Source organism: Glycine soja, chromosome 12 (genome assembly GCF_004193775.1).
Source record: "Glycine soja cultivar W05 chromosome 12, ASM419377v2, whole genome shotgun sequence".
NCBI classification, from domain to species: domain Eukaryota; kingdom Viridiplantae; phylum Streptophyta; class Magnoliopsida; order Fabales; family Fabaceae; genus Glycine; species Glycine soja.
The window spans coordinates 30,679,992-30,696,511 of record NC_041013.1 but is presented as its reverse complement, the minus strand read 5'-3'; the positions used below and the strand labels follow the sequence as shown (position 1 = coordinate 30,696,511).

The window sequence follows — 16,520 nt, the reverse complement described above, 5'->3', positions numbered from 1 at the left end:
ATCCCCAACATGCTACCGAGCACCTATATAATATCAGTATTACCACCTAATATTTTACAAAATCCATTGGCATTAAGAATTATCTTTGTCACTATCATACTAATATGTAGATTACATTTGTGCAAAAATCTCCCATCTCCGAGAGGGGGAGTTCTCAATATGTAGATTACATTTGGATTGTTCTGCATTTTTGGGTGTCGTTTGGGGAGGTCTTCCCTGCTATCCTTTTAAACATACCAAACAAAACAAAAACATAATAGAAACATGGACTATAAGAATATGACCATCTCTAGCTAGAAAACAATACCTTATGCTCATTGCTCTTCCTGCCTTTTCGAAAGTGGTAAACACAAATCCAGGTTCATCTCTTGCATTGCATGACATTGCTAGTACAGTAATCTCACGAGTTCTGTCCTAATGAACATGATCAGAAAATGCATAACTGTGAGGACTAAAAATAATCCTTTGAGTAAACACATCCCACAGATAAGAAAAGGTACTAACACATGAATCTAAGTGACATCGTCAACTAATAGCAATCAATAATGTTGGCCCACATTTTTCTTACTAAATGTAGTATACCATTAGTCACTACATGATCATATTTTAAAAAATAAATATTTTCTCTGTCAATTTTCCTTCCCTTCAAGCTATGAATGTTGAGTATAAACTTACCATCCAAACATGAAGTCAAGGCCCCTACATGCAGCATCTCAATCAGATTTCTCTTTAGAAACCGGCATATACCAGTTAGAATTAAAGGTAATCCCTATTAAACCCTTTTGAGATGCCTGCATACACACTTTTAAATAATTTGTCAATTTAACTACTAACAGCAGTCAATAATTTTACATGAAAATAAATTATGGTCTTTCACCAAATAAAAATTACATGTGGCTTCTGTACTCTTTGATCCTTTTATTAGAAAAGTTCAAGTATCATTAAATTTTAGGACACAAAGATTCATTACGGGTTTAAAAAGAATTTGGTGATTTAAAATTAAAACAGCTCAAGAATACAGGGGACCTGATACTTGGTATTATACAGTTTGGCTGTTGCAGCATGAGCAAGAAGTTGGTAGTGTGAAGTCAAATAGGGATCAGTTCTGGAATCACCGCCTGTGCAGCCATTCAGAACGCCAACCAGGTGCAAACTTGCCATTTGTATAGCCATTCTTGCTCACACTCCTGGGTTCATTCAAAGTAATCCAATGTTTCACCCTATTGCCAAATTCCTTGAAGCAAAGTTCAGCATAGTTCGTAAAATCATCTCTGCATGTTCATATGAGTTATATATGTTTATCATATCGTTAGATTCATTAAAAAAATTTCTCAACATTCATACAATTGAAGGAAATTGATTTCACTTACACAATGTGAGGGCTTAAAAAACCACCATACTTGTCCTCTAAGGCTTAGGGAACGTCCCAATGGAAAAGGGTCACATATGGTTGCAAGCCTGCATGATTTATGGTGATTATATATGATTAACAATCATATGGATAAGATACTAATCCAATGTAAACAGTCATAGAAATAAATATTAATTAATTATGACCATTAGCCTTGAGCTCATTGATGAGGTTGTTGTAGTAGTTTACTTCTTCATGGTTTACACCTGCACTAAGCTTTCCTTGTGCATATAATTAATAAGAAATTAATAATAGTTACCATGGAACACAAACGAACAAAAAAAATTATTTGGGTGGAATTTCAACAAAACTTGACTTACTCGGTAGTACCCTAGACCATGAAATGGAAAATCAAGTGTGTGTATGATTCAATTGTCCTGCGCAAACCCTCCTACAAGAAAAATTACAATCTCATTATTATGGGTGAAGCACCAGGAAAAAAGTATGATTAATGTATGCTCACTGCTATAGATGTAAGAACCTTGGTGCACTGAAATATCACCATTTAAGAGTAACATCTCATACTTGATTTCATGATATATTTGATAATCTCAACTCGTTATCATCAGTGATTTTGGTTGCCTTGAGTTAGCCAACTTCTCATCATGTTTTTTTTTTCTTTCAAAGTATGAAAAAACACAAAGAATGTCCATGATAGAGCATTAGAGCATATAATATATTATTACGTTTCTAAAACGTCATAGAACCTGTAGTGTTACAATGGGTGCATAGCCAAGGCGATCCTTTGCTTTTGAGCAATCAAAAGTTCTGCTGCAAGATATGATTCTTATTCTTGAAGGAATTAGCTGAGGCAGCTTCATCCCATATGGGCCTAGCAGCTTATATATCCACTCCACCAAATGTGCAATGGGCATGATAACAAAGGTGGGGATCTTTATCCTTGACCTAAAAGCAACATGACTCAGATAACAAAGAAATGGCATTGAGAATGCCATAATAATGTTCATGTTTGTTTATCTGAATGAAAAAGCATAATTATGTTCCTTATTTATTTTAAATATAAAAGCATGAATTATTGATTAACAATAGGAAGCCAATATTCTAATTTACATAAAGAAGAAGTCATCATTACGCATAAAATAGATAACAAATAATATCCACCAGCCAGGATAGCGAGACCAAAAATTCCATAATCCAACATCCCAAATTGACAATAACTTCAGCCTAATCTTGCTGGTAAGTACAACTTAAATTTGCATCCTTAATACAATTTTACAAAACAAAGAAAAAAGATGTATAAATTTTCATGCCAAATGTTTACTGAGTATAATCACATAGCAACTTTATTTATAATCTAACTTCCAAACTGCCACCCATGGGTGATGCAGACTAAGCATATTCTCATATTTGTTATATTTAAGTTTTTAAATTTAGGAAAATTTTCCATATCTATAGGTAGCTTCTATGTTTGACTATTGGTCCATTCTAGGAATTATAAATACTCCTTTTCTGAAATTCAAATTGGTATTTCCTGTAAATTATTAATTATTAAGTATTAATAAAAAAGAGAACTTTCAAATTTTTGCATGAAACTTATGGGTGTTTTGAATCCTTGGTTAACATCTAATGGTTAACAGTAAGTAAGAACCTACCTTTCATATCCAAGACCTTCCACTACCAATGACACGAACTCCCAGAATTTCATAGGCTCCATATTTGTTATGAAATATGCCTGCAAAACAAATATCTATTAGCAACAAAATACAACAGCAATTGCTAGGTTTCCTAACTTGCAAATCAATCACTTTTTCCCCTCCTTTAGTAGGAGAATGCAATAATTCATTCTTAGTCTAACAAACTCGGTCACTGATAAGTATTTCCTAATAGGCATTTTTTCATGTTTCTTCATTTTCCCAAATGAAGAGATCTACCCTTCACCATATCGTCATCATTTAATCAATAATTTACATCTTCCCCAGTATACACCTGTGAAGAACCAACAACCATTTAACAATGAAGCTGCCCTCTCCAAACCTTGAAATATATCATCATCATTATCCATGTTTCTATGCCTTTTAATTTTAAATTTTATAACACTAAGGTGTCTACAACATCAACACCTCACTGTCAACAGGTGAAAAATTAGCTCAATTGAAACACTACCTTCAGTCACAGTCGAAGGAATTCCACCCACAAAAATCTTCTTTGTTCGGAAGTCTTTTAAGTTCCAGCCAGCAGCCCCCCTCGGTATCGTCCGCTTAATCTCCACCTACAAACAAAACCATTCAATGCATCAACTTTCATTTCCCTTTCGTTCTGTTCCCTCCTTTAAGTCTTTCACAATCAATACTAAAAAAGATTCAAAATTCAAACGCGTGTCAATTATCACCTGCTTCCATTGATAATGTGAGTGTCCTCAATCACTGTATCTACCAAAGTTCTTGATGAATTGCGCTACACAAAATTATTTTTAAAAAAATAGTTAATTACATGAATGCTCATTGGTAAACCCGGAAAAGAAAATAAACAAACGCAATACAAATAGAAAACACTCACCATTCGTCGTTTCTCTCGCTAAACCCCCTATGAATATCTTTCTGCAATCAATGGGTCTAGGGTAATTAGATATAACCAAATCTATGAAATTTTGAGAATACAATCAAGAAAAATTAATAACAACATGGACTTAATTAACACAAACTCAACGAAGAAAAACAAAAGGAACACTAAAGCAAGATAAACCATGTTTCGAACAATTTCTTTGTTAATTTTTTGCTTTTTCTTTTTCTGGGGTGCATTTTCTAAGCAAAACGTGAAGAAGCAAAAAAAAAAACACAAAAGGAATAGAAAGAAGAGTGAAAGGAAACAACACGAACTGGTGATAGTGTTCCAAGCGATTCTGTGAGATCCTCGTGCAGAGACCAAAGCGAGCAGCAAATGAAGAAGAAGAAGAGAGAATGCATTGCGAAAAGCGGGTGGCTTGAGAAAGAGATAAACAGAGGAAAGAGAATGATTTAGGATTTGACATAGATTATCAAGAAAAATTAAACGGGAGTTGAAATCCGCCAGTTTGAGAATGATACCTGGAATTGGCAGCAGAAAAAAAGTTCAAAGCAAAACACATGGCAGCGAGGTGGCACAAAACTGAGCAAAGCAGGAGGGGCATAAAATGACCAAAAAACCATTAAAATGGACAGTTGTCTAATTTTTAAGCATGGGCACACCAGTAATTTTGCCATACTTCAGTTTTAGTATATAGATATTGATTACTTATAGACTTCATTCAAAAGGTTATCCCACATTATATAACGATTCAGAGATATTGAAAATTAAATTTATCCAATCAAATTAGACAAAATATTAAGAAATGAAAATCACATAAACTAATATATATATATATATATATATATATATATATATATATATATATATATATATATATATATAAAATTGAATTGGGCAATTTTTTTATTCTAACTTTTGAAAACTAACTTAATCTTATTAAATAAATTTGTAAATAATATTTTTTTAAAAATTATTCATTTTTTTTCATTCATGTACTGTTCGGGGTCCTCCAATTGACATGGAAAGTGATGTGGCATTAGAATATACATGTCAACCCTCCTCGTCAGTCCTACTACAGGAGTTGGGACACAAATCCCTTAGCAGTCGGGCTATTGGATCGATAGGCTGATAATATATTTGAATTCTAATGATAATGTTGTTATCGCCGGGTAGATGATGAGTCACTCCGCAAATTTATGGACAGGTTCAATCGAATTGTCGTCCAAATTAGGAATCTCAATCCTAAGGTGGCTTTACACCCCATGCTATTGGCCTTGCGACTTGACAAGTCCGCTGATAGTTTGTGCAAGAAATCCCCTAGCAACATGAATGAGCTACGCGAGCGAGCCAAAAGGTACATTCAGATGAAATAAATGTTGAGGTTTCGAAATGAGATCTAACAAGATGAACACAAGAAGGAGAAAGGAGAAAGTAGTGCAAGGACCGACACACACAAGTCGGACAAGCGGCACAAACCAGATAAACATCAGCCCATTCCAATAAGACCAAAGTATGAACGTTACACACCTTTAATAACAAATCAAGCCACCATTCTTGAAGAAGTCTTCAATGTAGAGATACCCATACAGCTGCCCCCTATACCCCCTCCTAGACCAGGGCTGGACAAAACCAAAAACTATAGGTACCATCACAATTATGGCCACAATACTGAAGACTGTTGGGCCCTCAAAGACAAAATGGAGAAGCTTATACAAGTCGGGTACCTAGCCTAGTTCGTGCGAAAGCCCGACGATAACCGAATTGGAGGCAGGTCCAAGGGGCACTAGGACGACCATTGTTGAATCATGGATGTCGATAGGAGGAGAAAGAGAATGGAAATAATATAGAGGCCTTATCCCCAAAGGCGCAAGCATCAACCTCAGCAAGAGCAAGAGGGCCAACCCGCTCGGTAGATTAGAGGTGTAATCAACACCATTGCGAGCTTCTGATAGAGAATTGTCTAGTTAGTCTTGAAAGCTTCATCTCCACGCCATCACAACTGGAAAATCAGCTTTTAACATAGGTTATTAAGGACTTTCAACATCGATTATTAATCAATGTGAAAACTACCGATGTTAAAAGTATTAACGTTAACATTGATTTTAGAAAACTAATGTTAAACCAAACAACACAACATCGGTTTTCTAAAAAACCGATGTCACATAGTAAGAAATTACAAAAAAATGTAAAATATGTATTAAACAGCATCAGTTTTTACTGACAAAAACCGATGTTGTGTTTGTCTGACAATATCAGTTTTTCTAAAAATTGATGTTGTGAGTTGATGACAACATTGATTTTTCTAAAAGCTGATGTTATTTTTTACTCACCAACATCGATTTTTAGAAAAGACGATGTTGCTTACCAAAAAACAACGTCGGTTGTTAAAAACAACCGATGTTGCTTTTTGGACTTTTTTTTAATATCTTGTCTATTTTTTTAATTACCCCAAATTAACTTGCAAATTGAGAAACAAAACCAATCCAGACAGTCCATAATAATTGAATATTTACTATGAATTAAAAGAAATATTTAAAGTAATGAAAGTCAATACATAAAATCAATTGTAACTTGATCTAAATTAACATCATTCTACAATTCTAAAATTACTTAAACACTTAGTGTTTCATTTTTAAATTTTAGATAATATCTAGCCCACTGAATGTGAATTTTCTTCATTCTCTCTGGTTCCAATGGTCTTGGATCAGTAAAATACTGCATGATTTAATAAAACATAAGTTAATAAGTATAAATAATAACAAGTTGAATTAGTTTTGAAGTAAACAATTACCGTTTTCCAATTATCCTTGAAACCTCTAAAGACTATCATTGACATCCAATGCATTACGTAATACCTGCACTCAGTGCTTCCTTTTTGCTTATTACACTAAATTGAAAAAGATATTTAGATATTCAAAGTTAATAAAAAATTAGCTTATGTTGTAATAAAATTTCATTTTTAAGGCAACAAACACTATTTAAATCACTTACTTTAACTACAATCCATCTAGCAGCAGCCTTGGATTTACTTTCTTGACTATCGTTGAATCCCTTCAAAGCACTAATTAAGGGAAACATGCATGTGTATTGCACAATTAAAATATTGATGTTCCCGACTAATGATAATGTAAATGTATTACAAAATACAACTGACCTGTTAATAATTCATTTCAAGTAATTGTCGGGCCTATTGTGCAAAGAACAAAACCAGATGATAACATTGTCCTTAGGACATATAACGACCATTTGGCAATTTGCACTGCAATGGAGAACATTAAATTATTATAGAGCATACATTATTTAAATTTATTTGTTCAATTTAACTTACCCATTCAAGTAAGCTCCTAGGTACACATCTCTTTGTGAATTCTGCATCCAATTTTTAATATATTTTTTTGATTCAAATTGTGATTGCCGAGATCTCTATATGGATTGTGGCTCGTGGAATCCATACACAGAGGCATTCCCTGCTCGCATACTTGTCTCAATCATATGCCTATTGTTGTTAAAATAAAGTAAAGTATGTATGAATTTAAAACAATCAGTTAGCTAATATACAATAATGTAAAGTGACTTATAGAATCCATGATATTATAATAGAGATGCTGAGACATTGACATTGTGGACGGTCGTTGACCCCTCATAATCTCATCCAGGGGCAACTAGGCGGGGAGGATTCTCATTGACATACAACCCACATTTCTGTGAGTCACCCATGTCTGGGTCCTGCCCCGAGGAACCAACCTTAGGCTTAAAGAGACAGTGCGAGTCCCTATGATTGCATCTGCGATTGCATCTTAGAATGCAACTAGGACTGCATTTGGCTGAAGGACAACATTAGTTGTCAAGTCACTTTTTTTTGTGATCGACTCCTTCAGCTATTCCCTAATTTTTTGTTTCGGTTGCTCCAGGTCTTCGGGAGCCATGGATGATGACGTGAGGGAGCTCCTTGAAGTCGGTCCAAATTATTGTTTGATCGTGACATCGGCTCTAGCAGCACAGACACAACCAGGGTGTTTTGGTCGCCCAATGGCAGTAGTTAGTACATCTTAACATCAATGGATGACAAAGCTTCCCTGTGAGGCCTGCTCCTCCAAATTCTCTTCTAATGGCTACAAGCTTGATCAAAACAATTATCTAATCATTCCAATCCACTCAAATCATACAATTGCTTATTCAAATCATTCGCAGAATCTCATTTCATACAAAACAATCCATTGCATATCCAATTCAACCAGTTCATTGTTCGAACACGCTTTCTGTACAAGCAATCAACTCAAAGTACTGAAATTTAAATAACTGAAATTTAAAGAACTGAAACATAAAGGCTGCAATTTAAATGATTGAACATAAATCATAAAATAACTGAAATAAACTAAATTGTTCATGCTTTCCAGAAATTAAACTAAACACAATTTAAACAACTTAACAGAATTTAAACATCCTGCTCATCCTGTGGCTGATCTTCATTAAGATCCAGTGCTAGAGCTGCTGATGAATCCTGGATAGGCTGCTCTAGCTCCATGACTGGTGCAAATGGCTGGGTCTCCTCAGGAATAGGTTTAGGCAATGGCTCAGGTATCTGATATGTGGAAGTCTCTTCCTCTTGAGCCATGTGTACATTTGCATCAAAATAAAAGGGCTCAAGAGGGGTGAGCTCATCCTCATCCCAGTGTCTTCTCTTGAGTTCCTCCTTGAACTCATCGAACTCTGTGTAATAAACTACCGCATTCCTCTCTGGTAGTAGTTTCCTAGGCACCACAATATCAGTATACCTCACCCAAGCTTCTTGAGATGTGAACCAAGACCGATCAAATCTAACTTGGGAAGGTGTAGAAGGAGCCTTCCTTTTCTTAGATGTCATCTGCAAAATATAAAACAAAACACAGGAGATTAGCATAGGTTATTTTCAACAAAAACATAAAATTAAAGCTGAAATTTTGACTGGGTGCTTAGCACAGTAGGCTGAGCCTAGTGCGCCTTATAAAATTATACTCAGGGGCTAAGTGCAGTAGACTGGCACTTAGCATGAAGACACAAAAAATATTTTTTCTGTAGATTAGGCTTAGCGCAACAGCTGAGCTTAGCCTAAGTCTACAATTTTCAAAACAGAAGAGAGTTGGAGCTTAGCACAGCATGGCACGCTTAGCTCAACCTCATTAGAATGACACTCAAGCTTAGCACACAGGGCACGCTTAGCCCAACTACAAAAACTTAAAAGACAGTGAGAGAGTTGAGCTTAGCGCAGCAGGGTGCTTAGCTCAACCTCCTTAACACACAACAAGGGCTTAGCACTGCAGCTGCGCTTAGCCTTATTCAAAGGAAAACTACAAAAGCATAGTGGCGCTTAGCCTGACATGTCAGGCTTAGCACTGAACAACAATTCTGAAAATCTTAATGTCTGAACACTAGTCCCGCTTAGCGCACAGACGTGCTTAGCGGGCTCATCACTTTCGTTCATCAGTAGGGATGAACGCGCTTAGCGCGATAGGGTCCGTATAGCGCGTTCATCTGGAAATCCAAAATTTTAATAGTTGCGATGAACATGCTAAGTGTAGCAGGCGCACTTAGCGCGTTCATCGCGATTTCCAAACAGAACAACATGGGTCTTCACCCCTTTCAGCCACATTTCCCCTAATGGGCTTCTAAGTTACCTAAAATCCTAAAATGACTAACCCTAAAACTAAAAAACTTAACTTAACAACATACAACTAAGAAAACGAGAAGTCATTTATCCTAAGGTTTGAAGGATGAAAAATAAAAATGGAAATGTACCCACTTACTTGGATTGTGATTGAAATGAACCAAAGAAGATGCTGACAAGCAGTACACACACGCAGCAGAAATACACACTTGCTCAAGGTTAACAAAGGCAGAAGCTAAAGGTATTTGGGGTAACACCCAAGTGCCTTAGCCTTTGGTTTTAATAAAAATTGAAATTTGTATGGCGCGCTTAGTGCACAGCTGTGCTTAGCGTGCCCATGTGACGTTTGAGTTTAAAAACCCAAGTGCTTAGCCTAACCTCGCGCTAAGCCCAACTTGAAGTTGTAAAGTCCAGTGAGCATCTGGGGCTTAGCACAATAAGCTGTGCTTAGCACTTTCTGCAACGCAAACTTTTCTGCAATATGCACTTAGCCTGAGATGTGAGGCTTAGCGTACCATCAAGCTTCAACTTACAGAGAGTAGTTCAGGCTTAGCACAACAGGCGCGCTAAGCGCACTTCCAAGAATTCAAAAACAGTAAGAGATTGGCGCTTAGCGCATTCTGCCCCGCTAAGCCCAACTTGAAAGCTCAAATTACCGAATGGATCTGGGGCTTAGCTCAGGATAGTGCACTTAGCACTACTACAATAAAAATTTTCCAGAAAAGAAGCAGCGCTTAGCACATCATCCACACTAAGCCCACTGATTAAGGTTCAATTACAATGAAGATGCTGGGCTTAGCATAGTGATGTGCGCTTAGCTGAACTGTTCAGCCAACCAATCAGGGGTCGATGCGCTTAGTGCGAGCAAGCTCGGCTTAGCGCGTGAAGACTGAGCGCTTAGCGCATGGTCTGTGCTTAGCAGATAGACAATTGCAAAAAATAAAATTTCCAAGTCTTTTTCTGTCTATCTCTTCACACAAGCTTAAAACCCCTTGTTCATTACTAAACAAGCTAAAATTAATCACAATCACAAGCAAGGTATCCTAACTACATGCAAGAGATAAGAATGAAAAATAGAAAAGGGAAAGAAAATATGGGTTGCCTCCCAGTAAGCACTCTTTTAATGTCACTAGCTTGATGCATCATCCTATTATCTAGGATCCAACAGAGTTCCTACTTTAAGGACCTTCTCAAGTCTCCTTTCCTCAATCACATGCACTTTAAAATAGATATTTTGGCTAGGTGGATCTTTGTCCTCATGAAACAAATCAAAGCTGATCTTCTATGCCCATCTGCAGCATCTTCTTCCTCATGTCTACCACGCAACTTATAGTAGACATGAATGGGCGGCCAAGAATGAGAGGAATGCCAACATCCTCTTCTATATCTATGACAACGAAATCAGCTGGAAATATAAGGTGCTTAACCTTCGCCAAAACATCTTCAATGACTCCATATGGCCTTGTGATGGAGTGGTCAGCTAACTGGAGGGTCATGCGTGTGGGAATTATATCTATCTCTCCAAGTCGTCGGCACATGGAGAGAGGCATTAAATTGATACTGGCTCCCAAGTCTATGAGAGCTTTGCCTTCAACAACCTCACCAATAGAACACGGTATCATGACAACTCCTGGATCTTTGTGCTTGGGCAGAAGAATGCGTTGAATAATAGTACTACAGTTACCTTCCACAACAATTTTGTCATTATGGATGTACCGGTTCTTCTTGGTTAACATATCCTTCAAAAATTTGGCATAGAGGGGCATTTATTGAAGTGTTTCTCCAAAAGGCAAGGTAATTTCCAGTTTCTTGAAGATATCAAGAAATCTGGCAAAATGTCACTCTTTATCTTTCCGGGAGGGTACCAACGGATAAGGTACCTCCTTGCATTCAATAGGAGTAGCCTCTTTCTTCTTTTCTATGTTAGCCTTACTCTTGCCCTTCTTCTTCTTAGTCTCAACAACCTTCTTTTTTTTTCATTTTTCAACTATTTTTCTTTTTCTTTTATTTCTTCTTCTTTTTCTTTTTCTTTCTTCTTCTTTATTCTCTCTTGACAATCTCTTATTGGTGTCTCTCCTTCTTCATCACCTTCTACTTCCTCAACAATATCTTCAAGTTCAACTAAATCATCAACCGGCTCCAGTGCCATTTCATCATCCAGCTATTGTTTAAATCCCTCCACCTTCTGATTAGCTTTACTTTCCTTCTCTTGAATCGCCATTCTGCTTCTAGTCATCACAACTTTGCACTCTTCCTTAGGATTTTTCTCTGTGTTTTCTGTAAAGCTGTTGGATGGTCTTTCAGCTAACTGCTTTGCAAGCTGGCCCACCTGGACTTCCAGATTCTCAATTGCAGACTCGATGCTCTTTTGGTTAGACATTGACACTTGCATGAATTGAGCTAGAGTCTCTTCCAGCTTTGTGGTTCGGTCATAGAGACTTGGCATCTGCTATTATGGCCTTGTAGATGAACCACCCTGGTCTTTATTGAATTGGTTACCAGGGTGATTTTGCCACTATCTCTGCTGTTGATACTACTGGTTGTTCTGAAATCCTGGAAATCCACTTGTATTGAAGTTGCCTCTGGGCTGATTCCCCATATAATTAACTTCATGTGCAATTTGCTCTTCATGAGGGATACAACATCCAGATGCATGAGCTCCACCACAAATTGTACATCCTGCAACTTGAAAAATAGAAGAATATGAAGTTTGTGCAGAATGAAGCTGAGTTGGCAACTTACTGAGTGTTTCTGTTAATGTCTCTAGTTGCTTGGATAGCAACGTGTTTTGTGCCAAAAGAGCCTCCTGTGAGGTTAGCTCCAATAAGCTCTTCTTGGTAGGAATGTGGGCTCGGTCTCTTAGAATGGCAATGTCACTAGCAGTGCATGCTTTCAATTAAGTTCATTGCTTCGTCAGGGGTCTTCATTTTGATCTTACCCCCAGCTGAAGCATCCAAGAGCTGCTTAGATTGTGGTCTCAGCCCATCTATGAATATGTTGAGCTCTATTGGTTCTGAAAAACCGTGAGTGGGAGTCTTCCGCAATAAACCTCTGAATCTTTCAAGTGCCTCACACAACGATTCATCTGGAAACTGGTGGAAGGAAGAGATAGCAGCTTTGCCTTCTGCAGTCTTCGATTCAGGGAAATACTTCTTTAAGAACTTTTCTACCACTTCATCCCATGACTTTAGACTGTTTCCTTTAATAGAATGAAGCCATCTTTTAGCTTCTCTAGCTAAAGAAAATAAGAATAGACTCAACTTGATTGCCTCCGCAGGCACACCCGCCAGCCTGATAGTATTGCATATCTCTATATAGGTGGCCAAATAAGGGTCTTCATTGGGTAGACCATGAAATAGATTATTTTGAATCAGCTGTATCAAAGAAGGGGGATATGTAATTGTCTGAGCTTGAACTTCTGGCTATGCAATACTAGTGAAAAATTATGGCACAATAGAACTTGAATAATCCTCTAGGGTTACTCTTCTTGGCTCTTCAGCCATGATTGGGTCTTCAATAGGTTCTATATGAGAATTCCCTGGAATAGGAAAATGAGAAGATGCCTCGAAAGATTGAGGTTCTTCTTCTGGAGTTGCTGCTGCTTCTAAATCCTACAAAAAAAAATTTTGATTCTCTCTAAATTACGCCTTCTACAAGTGGCGTTAATCTCCAAATCAATGGGAATCAAATCACCTGCAGTAGATCTTCTTTGCATACAAGAAAACAAAACAACAATTATCTAGTTCAAAAGAACAATGAATGTACGGTAACTAAAGTATGAAAAAAAAGAATCATTGAATCAAAGAGAAAAGTATAAAGCGATGCCGTAAAACTAAACTAAACTCTTCTTGAATATAGTTCCCCAGCTACGGCGCCATAAATACTTTGTTGGATTTCCCGTGTAGTTACTTTTTGGTCCAATTTTTCTTTATACAAATATGCTCAAGGGAAATCCGGTTTGCCGGAAAGCGCACCGGGTCGTCAAGTGTTTAAAATTAAAACGGATGAATCCGAGTATCAAAATCAAGGAACTAGTATTAGATAGGGTTTAATTCAGAAATAAGGCATTGTTGAGAGAAACATTGATAATTGATGATTTAGAACAGAATTAAACTAAGTCTAGGCTAAAAAAATAGTAAAAATGCAAGTAAGATTGAAAGCAGTAGGTAAAGGTGTTAAATAGGCTTTAAATAGGCTCTGAATCCACAACGTTGCGCTTAGCACCACCCTCGCGCTTAGCGCAAGTAAGTGGATTTGAGCTTAATGCCAGTTATGCGCTGAGCCTAGCTGAAAACAACTACTGCATTTAGCACACTAATCTCGCGCTTAGCACGCAGCCTTGATATTGATGCTCTGCCAGATTCTTCTGTTGCACTAAGCGAGCTGAAGCTGCACTTAGCGGTAGATGTGCGCTTAGCCCAACTGATGAGCTAAGCTCAACTGCCACTTTTAGCACTTCAGGACTTAGCCTCTTTTTCACCTGAAATCGCACAGATTTCATCATTAAATCCAATGGAAATATTCAAGAGACAGCTTTAACCATAAAAAAAGATTTATTTACAAACTACTACGAAATAACCATAAATTGAGGGAATTATACAAGTTTTGGAAAATGTTTTCTATACGAAAGTTAGTCGTATAAGATGACTAACAGTATTCATAGATGATATTTTGGTATACTACAAGACTAGAGAGGAACATGAAGAACATTTGAGGATTGTGATAGAAGCCGTTCTTGAGTGGGAGAGTCCTAAATCTATTTTTGAGATTAGGAGTTTTCTAGGCTTAGCAGGATACTACTGGAGATTCATAAAAGGTTTCTCCAAGTTAGCTTTACCTTTGACAAAATTGACTCGTAAGGGTCAAGCTTTTGTGTGCGATACCCAATGTGAGCATAGTTTCCAGACCCTTAAAGAAAAATTGACAACCGCTCCAGTACTAGTTTTGCCTAACCCGAGAGAACCCTTTGAGGTGTATTGTAATGCACCGAAGATGGGTTTAGGAGGAGTGTTTATGCAAAATGGTCAAGTAGTGGCCTATGCTTCTAGACAACTTAAGACTCATGAGAGGAATTATCCGACCCATGATCTGGAGTTGGCTGCTGTAGTTTTTGCCCTTAAGATATGGAGACATTACTTGTTTGGCTCCAAGTTTGAGGTGTTTAGTGATTGTCATACCCTAATTTCGTCCGAGGACCATCTTTTGTTGGGATGCGACCCTCGTTTGACCACTTCGAGGTATTTGCCACCCATCGTTAGGCAATTTGTGAAGTTCCGAGACATGCCGGAAGCCAAAAGAAAAGCGTTGTAGCACAATCCGTGAAGTTCCGTGACATTTTGGAAATTAAAAGGAAGTGTTAGTGTGAAATCCGTAAAGTTCCATAACATTCCGGAAGGCAAAAAAGGGATGATTACGTAATCCATAAGGTTTCGTAACATTACGGAGAGAAAACAAGCATCGTTACGAAATTCGTAAAGTTTGGTAACATTACGGAAAAAGAATCACCAAAAAAGAGAAAGGGGGTGTATTTAGTAAAAATGGGGGTTCAAATAGAAACCATGCCCACTTGGGCCTTCTAGGATGTTCCTCCAGAAGGCGGTTGCTTTTGGAGGAAGCAACCTAGCTCGCCTGGGCGAGCTGGGTGGCAAGCATATCCTTCCTTTTCCTATAAATAAGGGAAGGAGGGAAGAACAAAAATGTCCAACCCTCCTGGTATCTGAGATTCACTTAAAATTAGTGAGAAAATTTGTTTCCGTAAAGAAAATCCAAGTCGAGGCGCTTCCGTAACGTTTCTGTGGGTGATTTCGCGAAGATTTTCAACCGTTCTTCGACGTTCTTCGTTCGTTCTTCATCGTTCTTCGGTCTTCAACCAGTAAGTTCCCGAAATCAAACTTTTCAATTCATTCTATGTACCCTTAGTGGTCCTCATTTGTTTCACGTGCTTTTATTTTCATTTCATTTACTTTCTGTACCCCCTTTTGACGTGCTTTAGTCATTTACTTAAGTCATTTTCTCGCCTAATCAAAAAATAAAATAAATTTCCACCGATCATTTGAATTGTAACATCTGTTAATTTCTGTTAAAATGAAATCCGACTGTTCGCTCATGCCGTAACCACATTGGAAACCAAAAAAAGGTAAAATAATAATATAATAATCAAAAATATCTTTTAGTAAAATAAATCAAAAAATCAATTGGACGTTTTTCTTTGGGATTTCTCTTTCTTAATCGAATCGACTAATAACCAAAGTGAAACTAAGGCTAAAATCAATTCATAAACCAAACTTTTGTCATCGCCTAAAAAAGCCATTTTCAAAGGTCCAACGCCTTGAAATGGTCTTTTCCGCTTTTATCGGTTAAGTGTAGATTTTTAAAAAAGGCGTAAAATCAATATGTAACTTTGTTACCTCTTTCAAAAATAAAGAAATCATTAATGGTCCAATGCCTTATTGTTTTCTCACTTTTCAAAAGAATCGAAAGATTGTCTAATGGTCCAACGCCTTAAATGACCTTTCATTTCAATAAAAACATATTTTGCAAAAAAGGATAAAAAAAATAACTTAACCAAAACGCTTTGTTCATAAAAGAACTACGTAGGTCTGATTTCCTTATCACAATTGAGGAATACGTAGGAGCAAGGGAAACACCCTCGTCGACCACAAAAAGGTAAAAATATAAAAAGGCATAAAAAAGACATAAGAACGTAAAAAAGGGAAAATAATATAAATTGAAGTCACATTTGCACATTTGATTAAAGGTTGCCGTCTCTTGTGACGGACTTGTGGGGTGCTAATACCTTCCCCGTGCATAAATACAACTCCCGCGCGTATTCCTTTCTTGGAACACGCACCTATGAGTCACGCGTCGCCCTCCCGCCGAAGGGTAGGTTGCGAAAGTTGGCGACTCCACTGGGGACTGTTTTTAGAGAGTTAGGCCATT

At 37.2% G+C, this 16,520-nt stretch overlaps 2 protein-coding genes across 2 annotated transcripts; both read right to left on the bottom strand.

Moving 5' to 3' along the window:
• Positions 1 to 2,081: 2,081 nt before the first annotated feature.
• Positions 2,082 to 3,101, bottom strand: LOC114378650 (3beta-hydroxysteroid-dehydrogenase/decarboxylase-like). Its single transcript, XM_028337297.1, has 2 exons — positions 3,025 to 3,101; positions 2,082 to 2,317 (listed from the first exon to the last, which is right to left on the bottom strand). Exons 1-2 carry the CDS (start codon positions 3,084 to 3,086, stop codon positions 2,110 to 2,112), a joined length of 270 nt encoding a protein of 89 aa, XP_028193098.1. The 5' UTR covers positions 3,087 to 3,101; the 3' UTR covers positions 2,082 to 2,109.
• A 9,013-nt stretch (positions 3,102 to 12,114) lies between these two features.
• On the bottom strand, positions 12,115 to 13,084 carry LOC114378918. Its single transcript, XM_028337504.1, has 3 exons — positions 13,064 to 13,084; positions 12,520 to 12,955; positions 12,115 to 12,260 (listed from the first exon to the last, which is right to left on the bottom strand). The coding sequence occupies exons 1-3, from the start codon at positions 13,082 to 13,084 to the stop codon at positions 12,115 to 12,117; spliced, it is 603 nt and encodes a 200-aa protein (XP_028193305.1).
• Between the last annotated feature and the right edge of the window lie 3,436 nt (positions 13,085 to 16,520).